Raw genomic sequence first — 8,178 nt, 5'->3', positions numbered from 1 at the left:
CGGAAGCGGAAGTGTGCTAGTTTCAGGCTGAGAAACGGCTGCCGGGCAGAATGGCCGGGGAGGAGAGAGGTCCTTTCCGTTTCCGGCCCACGCTGGTCCGCTACTCCGCAGACCATCCCTTCTTCGAGGTAGGGAGCCTCTTTGCTCTGCCTTCACAGCCGGGGTTGGCTTGCCTCAGAAGCGGCCCGCCGCATTTCTTCCTTGCGTCTGAAGCGATGGCTGTAACCCTGTTCTCTTCCTCTCCAGGACGGCGATGTCCACCGGCATATGTACCTCCAAGGTCTCCTGGAGAACGTCACGAAGGATACTGAAAGGCCCCGGTAAACCCCGGGAAAGGTGTCCGAAGGAACCACACGGTCCTCCCCTCCTTCCTTCCTTCTCTCTGACTGAGAGGCTCGTCGCTCGCTCTTGTTCCTGCATTATAAAATGTTCAGCAGAAACAAGCTCAGTCAATAAGGGAGAGTCACATTGAATCCCTCCCCCCGCTTCGTTTTAGTGTACAGCCACGATGATGGGGAATGATTCTGCTCTATTTACTATTGTTTACATTGTCCCTTTAAGAATAAGCCTTCCAAAGCAACTTTCAACCACTGCAAGGAATGTAAAGAAAAACGCACTAAATAAATAAGCACATTTCTAGAATGCCACAGTTTGGTAGAGACTCGTTTTCTGTTCTATTCGTTTCTTTCAGAACCTCTGAATTTTCTTGCCAAATTGGTGGGTGCAGCCAGGTTTTCAACACCTTGGAGAACTACGAGCATCATTACAACATGCTTCACAGGAATGTGTGTTCTTCTTGCAAACGAGCCTTCCCTTCAACACATTTGCTAGATGTTCACATTCTGGAGTGGCATGATTCCCTCTTCCAGATAATGGCAGAGAAGCAGAGTATGGTAAGCGGCCAAGAGACCTATAGGTTCCCTGCCGTTCAGTAGCTTCAGTACAAATGTAAATCTAATTACATTAACAGCTGCAGCCCGTGTTTTTGTCATCAAGAATGTTACCATCATAGCCACAAACAATACCTCATACAGAAGACATGCAGCCTTGATCCAGTTGTTATGGAAAAGCTTAGGAATGTAAGCAGTGCTCTGCTTGTAGTTCATTTCTTTCTTGTGCATTGAAAACAGTAAAACTACCTTATACGTAGTCCACTTCATGGATTCATGAAGTATTGTTGGTCTCTGCTGACACTAAGGTCATTCCCAAACTTGTTACTTGGGTTGGAAGATTGAACTTAAGGTCTTCTGCTAGTACATTCCCTACCAGTAGACTAGTAACTTCAAGAGCAAAACGCAGAATGCTGATCAGCCTCCTTGCTGTTTTTTGTGCCTCTTTCCAGTACCAGTGTTTGGTAGAGAGCTGTCCAGAGAAATTCAAGAGCAGCAAAGACCGCAAGGATCACTTAATCACAGTTCATCGGTATCCATCTGATTTTCGCTTCGATAAATCCCTGAAAGCACAAAGGTAAATGTGTAAATGCCTAAAATGTACAGCAGAATGTACATTTGAAATGAGTTGCTCACTGTTCTCTAGAAAGGTTTTGGTCTGTGGACTTACAGAAAACCTAAAAGAAGAGCAATTCCTAGTTATTGTTATTGGTGTGATCACTATGAATTCTTTTTCTTCTTCCAAGAAGCTCCAGGCAGTGTTTATAGTTCTTGCACACATACACACACACACATACCCTTTAATTCTGCATCAACTTGAGTAGGTAAGTTGGGCTAAGAGTGACTGAACCATAGTTAATTGAATGAGCTCTGTGACTGAATACAGATTCGAATCTAGGTTTCCCTGCTCGAAGTCCAAGCTAAGTCACTCACAATAATGTCTTTGGTCTGGCTGCTTAAAAGGAAAAAAGAACATCACTGAGGACTGGCATGGATTTTAAAACCTTTTTACAGTATTCTTGCCAACTATTTTTCAGTATTTTGACTCTGAGCTATACTTCTGCAATAGGAAAGAGAAAATGAGGCCTCCATCAGAAGAAAGTGCATCAATGGATATGACTGCGGAAGACTCAGAACAATCACCTGTTGATGCCATGGAAATAGGTCCAAGTGAGAGTATAATGGAAAGTGGCTTTAAGTCTGTGACAGAGCGTACTGTGGATGTTCCAGCATCTGAAAAGTGGCTCTACAGATCCAGGTTGGTGGCTTTGCTTTTTTAGGTGATTTAGAATCACCTTTTGGTGTAAGCATCCACCTGATTTTGCACAGAAACACCTATGTTTGTTTCAATCAATACAGAATTTGAATATTTTAGTTCACTGGTGGAGATAAGGTAGTATTTATTGTGACTATTTGGCCTAATGTGTATTTTTCAGCAAACTGATGTCAGTTTACTGGAATTCCTGTCCAATCTCATCTTTCACTGGAACTGTCAAAATTAACAAAAGCACGAATCAGTTGATAATTCACTTTCATTATTTGATTTAAAATCCTACATCCTTGTAGCAGATCTGCCTACCATCTGTCCTATGAATATTCGCAGCACTGCTCACATTTTTTTTATTTCGGAATTGTTGGTCTGCACTGCAGCTATTGTATTTTTAAAGAATGGCATTATGTATGTCTGTTCATTTAATGTTAAGATCTCTGAGTGCCAGAACAAAGCGAAGAATTGTTCAGCTTCTGAGATATTAGTTACAGATTTTTGTTTGTATGAAATTGCTATTCAACTCTGTTAACGATTGGTAGAATTCTGGTTCAGAAACTAGCAAAAATCAGATAGCCAGCCAATCTGGATTTAATTGGCATAATTTAACAGTTAGAATGCTTGGATATATTTCCTTGAAGACTCACTATTTTTATTTTTTACCAATCAGAGGACCAATCTCACAGACAGTTTGATGAAAGAACTGATCACAGACAGTTTGATGAAAGAACTGATTCTTTCTTTGAGCTAATTGCTGAACAAAGGGGAAAAAAATCCTGCAATCTGGAAAAGTTGTGGCTCCTTTAAGGAGCTGCTGGCAGGTATAGTGAAGGTACTCATGCATGTTCTGGAGCACCTTTGCCCACTTTGGGTCTGCTTACTGCAAAACTAATAATTGTCTTCTAAGTTCAGATAGTTTGGAAATCTAAGAAACTGTAGCAGGACTTGTCAGCCTATATTCATTTGTTTATCATACTACTGTAACCAAGCCAGGATGCAATCTTTTTGTCTTTCAGAATCCCGCCTGCTATTTGTTTTGGGCAGGGAGCTACCCGTGTCTTCAAAGGCAGAAAAAAGAAAAGCTGAATATGACGGCCAAGAGGAATTTCACTGGCAGAAAAGTGCATTAAAATTGGAGCAGAGCTCTGGCTTCGTTCAGAAGTCAGAGAAATGAACAGAGGCAAAGCTAGTCTAAGTATTGGAACTGATTCCCGCCCTTCCCAATGGATGTATTCCAGCTAGGAGCTGCCAAGTACTGCCGTAACCTGGTTGTTGTAGTCCAGCCCCATTTAAAGTGTCAGAAATAGCCCAGGCTTCCAATATAGGGTGTGGAATGAAAGTGATCAGTTTTTTTTTCCAGGAACTGTTATAAAAATAAAACAGCATCTATGGTATAGTACAGTTTTCCTGATCTTTACCTTTACAAGAACCTTGTAAAGTAGGCCATCATGTTGCTAAATACCAGATAAGAATGGCTTAGGCAAGTATAGGTGCATAGGGAGTAGTTTATAGCTACCAGGCAATCTGTTGGGATCAGATTTAATTCTATTCCTGCTTGAATGGGCATAAGCTTACTTGAACTGCTTCTAAGTAGTTAATTTGCATAACTTTTGAGAATAACTTCTGATTGTGCTGCTGTAAGGTTGTGTCTTTTTAGATATGACTGCTACAGTCGCTAATATACTTCAGAAACCCTTCAAAGCAACCATCAGCTGATAAGTACAAGAAACGTTTGTCTGCCTATCTCTGCAATATATATGCCACTCAATTCCAAGAAGGGTCTGAATGGCTTACAAATAAAAATAAAATGAATGGAATGGAATAGAAAACAAAAAAATAACTTAATCCAAAAACCAGTAACAACTTTTCAAACTATTAATGCCTCAAGGGTAACTGTCTGCTCTTTGAGATAGGCCAGAACAGGAAACAGACTCCAGAAATCTGGAACTATAGTGATAAAGGGTTATACCTGCATTTCTCAACCTCAGCAACTTTAAGAGGTGTGGACTTCAATTCCCAGAATTCTGGGAGTTAGTCCACATGTCCCAGGCATGAGCAGCTGTGAGTGGGTCTGTTGATCCAGGCTAGTTGTGACTGCTGTACAAGATAGAATTGTGCAAAGTAGAATCCAAGAGCACCTCCAGATTACAAGCCAGTTCCATCTGGGGTAGAGCAACCCCATCTTTGAACTAAAGAGGGATTATCAGTGGACTTCGCTTCCAAACCTACTCACTCACTCACTCTTGGTGGGATTAAGACTGAGTCTGTTTCTCCCCATCCAGCCCTTTGTAGCCTCCAGGCCCAGGGATAGTGCCTCAACCATGTTTCCCATGTGGCCCTGGATTGAATGGCCTTGCATGGGAAGTGTGTTTGGCTCCAACTCTGGTTGCCTTATGGAAGCAGCTGGGAATACAGCTCTTCCAGAGGGCATCTGGGATTTTTGTATTTTTCATTGTAAGTTTTTGTAATTTTGATTTCTATTGTTGTTTATTATTTGTCGTGAGCTGCCAAGAGTTGGCTTGTGATTGTGACAGGATATAAATGTGATAGAACAAATGAACAGATGGATGAATGAACAAATGCATGAGTGTATAGCTGAGTATCAGCATACTGATGATATCTAAGTCTGTGCTGGAGAATAACTTCTAGAGGCTTCATGTTGAAGTTGAAGGGCAATAAATTTTCTGTGTTGTAGTGCTTCAGTAACTGATACTGTTTCTGTTCTCAGACCAGGCAAAATCAAAGCTGAGACATCTTGCACGAGTGAAACTGATTTTAACACAAATGCCACATAAGCATAAATAAATAAAACATCACTCCACTTGTTTGATTTTGAAAAACAGTGTTGGCATTGCAGCAGGACAGCAATGGTAAGGATGAAGAAGATTCTGTGGTTTATACTGTACTTGCTACAGAAAAAGAAGGCTTATAGGAAGAGGTTAAAATAACAAAGAAGAAACCACTCAACAGAGAATCAAAAGAGCATAAAAATTATTCCTTCCCTGTAGCCCAGCCTCATTGTCTCTGGTCCTTGCCTAAAGTACAAGGAAACAGTGAAATGACCCCTTAACAGCAGTGGATCCCATTAAGGTTAGAGGCTAACACAAGCTAGGAAATATAAGGATGAATCACATTATCATGTTCTAATGTTAAATCAGAATAAAACTTATGAATATACTCTGTAAGGTATGAATGCAGTAGTTTTTCCCCACTATGCTTCACTAGTAACTAATATTTTGAGCGTGATGCTCAACCAGCCATGTTGGCTGGGGAATTCTGGGAGTTGAAGTCCACATATCTTAAAGTTGCTAAGGTTGAGAATCACTGGTGTTTAGCCTCTATAACCAATAGCCGTTGCTGGTTTTATCTGAGTCTGATTCCTGAAAACTTTGTAAGTTGCTGGCTGTTACAACTTTTTGAAGAAAGCATAATCTATAGTTTAACGAAGTGCAGTTGTGAGCTGAGCTTTCCACCATTCAATTTCATTGAGATCTGAGATTTTAGTATTGTGGGAAAGGGAGAAAAAGCCTCTCTTGGATGACTTTCTACACCCCATACATTTCTATAATTTTTCCCTTTTATTTTTATGCCAAACAAAGTAGCCCTGAGCTTTGTAGCCTTTCCTTACAAGGAGGTACACCACTTCCTTGACTGTATTGCTAGCTGCTATTTCATGCACCTCTTTCAACTTACAATATTTTCCTGAAAATGCAGCCTTAGGAATTATATACATCTAGTATTACTGGACTGAATATTTATTAAAAAGGGTCACAATTTGAGATGGGATTTTGAGCTTTTTGTAGTCATTTTGTTTTGCCACCTTGAACTCTTTGGTGTTCTCTTCAAACTGGGCCACACTTGAAACTAAAATTGTGGACAAGTTAAATCACCAGTCGCATTACAGATTGTTGGAGAGGGTACCTGGAGAGGGTCTGCTATTTAAATCATTGTGTTATGAGAACTGCTCACTTTGTTTTCTTTTTGATAATTTAGTACTGATCAATCAGAGGTGGGATGTACCCTTATCTCTTGACCGCTTAATTTACTCAGGAATTTTTGGAGGTGGATTTTGTCCAAAGACATTTAAATATCAAAAGACATGTCTGCTAGATTATGTTATGCTTGTTGACCTGCTCAAAGTCCAGGTGTATTGAGACTCTTTAAAAGGTTTGTATCCCTTAATATTTTGTCTTGTAGGAACAGAGAAAGCAACAAGTTGGAGGCTATTCTTAAGATAATTTGTTTCATCCCAGAAGCAGGCACAAACAATTTTAGGGTACCTGGAGATAATTCCAAACTCCAACTATTCTAAAATACAAAAAAAGTAGAAATTTTAATATGGTCTAAAATTTGCTTAAATTCGTTACAAGTATTTCTGTAAATAATATTTTTGCCTGGCATTGGATTGATAGGCCAGATTTCCTTGTCAGGAGATCATAGGAGCTACATGCCTGAAAGGTACTAGGTTAGGAAGGATGAATGTGTTAAATTAAGTTTTTGTCTGCCATTGGAATGTGGGGAACCTTTTTGGTTAGGTCATTTCAAACCAACACGGCACTACTGAGGAAGCACTCTCCCTAATCTCTTTTTTTTTTTTTTAAATGAGAGAGGGATAGAGAAGGAACTGGCAGCTGACATGTGAAGAGATGCTGCTTGAGCTTTTTGAGTTTAAGTTTATTTCAGTCATCATAAGCAGGAGTGGGCAGCCCATGGGCTGTATGTGGTGCAGCATGATGAAATTGTGCTGCTGAATTTTGGCAGTGTTTCAACTTGTTTGAAGGCTTGTGAGAAGTTTAAAGGTGCTCCTTATCCCCACCCGTAATCCACCTCCAGGGCCCAAAACAGGTTAAAAATGTCAGTTGATTCATAATTCTTCTGGTGACAGAGTACCTCACCAAATGGCCTTCAAAAAGTTGGGAGGCTGTGTTGTGGCCTTCTCTCTGTCAAGTGTTGCTTACTCTTCTTCAGAAATACTGTAACCACCAGAATCTTCAGCTGAGCTAATTAAAATGGCTTTCGTGGGCAGTCTCATATTCCAGTATTCCAGGCAGGAGGTGGCAAGAACGTTATAGTGACTAGATAGTGTCTGAGCAGATTGTGAACCAGATGGAGCCAAGAAGAAAGCATTTTCTATTACAGAAACCCTTTAGTCTCTAATGGCGGTGTTCCATCTAAAATGGATCCCATCTAAATTAGGTTGAGCATCATTTCATGAGGTATTCATGGTTCACAAATGCTACAGAACAATATGATTTTATCTGCTCTACATATTTCCTACCAAGGAGACAGTTTGTTCTAAATGAGCGTCAGGAGCCCAGAATCTTTAAATGTAAGGATTTTAAGAATTCAAAACTATGGGTTTTGGGTATTTTGTTTCTGTATTAGACATTCTGTGTTTTATTCCTTTTTGTAAGCCACCAATAACTTTGAGAAATAAACAAGCTAAACCATAATACTGTAAAACATGTAACTTTTGGTAATATCACAAATTATATTTCTCTGCTTTTTCTCTCCTACATTAAGGAAGAGACTAAATTTCTGTATAGATGAATCAATGCAAACAGCTTTTTCTTGCGCCTTAAGGTGAAATGGCTGAGGAGGTGTCCATCTTCAATAAGACCCAGCTTCAAGGCAATGGGGTACCTGGAGATTACAAGCATGTGCACACAATGAAATAACTTGTAAGAATGCTTACAAGTGAACAAAGAGAAAAACATGCCTAGAGCAAATTAACAGATCTGGAGAACGGGAATATGGCAAAAGGAGCAGCAAGGTTTCCTGTTGCTTTCTGCTTTGCAGAAGAAATAGTGCTTTGCCCATAAATAATGCAATTTCTAAGCACCCTGAAGGTACAGAAAGGATGGGCTGTTATCTTCACACACCAGCAAAGTAGCCTAATGCATCTCTGATAGAAATCTTTGCTCTTCAGTCAACAACCTTATTGGCTTCTATTTTCTTTTCGGCTGGCCACTTCAGCTAGCGTACAACCCTTGGAGTTTACACAAAGAAAAAATATGGTAA

At 40.1% G+C, this 8,178-nt stretch overlaps 1 protein-coding gene across 1 annotated transcript; it reads left to right on the top strand.

The window, feature by feature from the left end:
- The first annotated feature begins 23 nt into the window (after nucleotides 1-23).
- ZNF511 (zinc finger protein 511) lies at nucleotides 24-7,627 on the top strand. Its single transcript, XM_063290602.1, has 6 exons — nucleotides 24-128; nucleotides 247-320; nucleotides 692-893; nucleotides 1,343-1,467; nucleotides 1,960-2,148; nucleotides 3,174-7,627. Exons 1-6 carry the CDS (start codon nucleotides 51-53, stop codon nucleotides 3,241-3,243), a joined length of 738 nt encoding a protein of 245 aa, XP_063146672.1. The 5' UTR covers nucleotides 24-50; the 3' UTR covers nucleotides 3,244-7,627.
- Nucleotides 7,628-8,178: the final 551 nt, after the last annotated feature.

This window comes from Candoia aspera, chromosome 1 (genome assembly GCF_035149785.1).
Source record: "Candoia aspera isolate rCanAsp1 chromosome 1, rCanAsp1.hap2, whole genome shotgun sequence".
Classification (NCBI taxonomy): Eukaryota; Metazoa; Chordata; class Lepidosauria; order Squamata; family Boidae; genus Candoia; species Candoia aspera.
This window is presented reverse-complemented; position numbering and strand designations above follow the sequence as displayed.

Bases quoted from the DNA above. Each gene is read 5' to 3' on its own strand.
- ZNF511 (XM_063290602.1), top strand. From the start codon at position 51: ATGGCCGGGGAGGAGAGAGGTCCTTTCCGTTTCCGGCCCACGCTGGTC. The intron at 129-246 runs GTAGGGAGCCTC...CTTCCTCTCCAG, and splicing joins CAGACCATCCCTTCTTCGAG to GACGGCGATGTCCACCGGCA. The intron at 321-691 runs GTAAACCCCGGG...CGTTTCTTTCAG, and splicing joins AAGGATACTGAAAGGCCCCG to AACCTCTGAATTTTCTTGCC.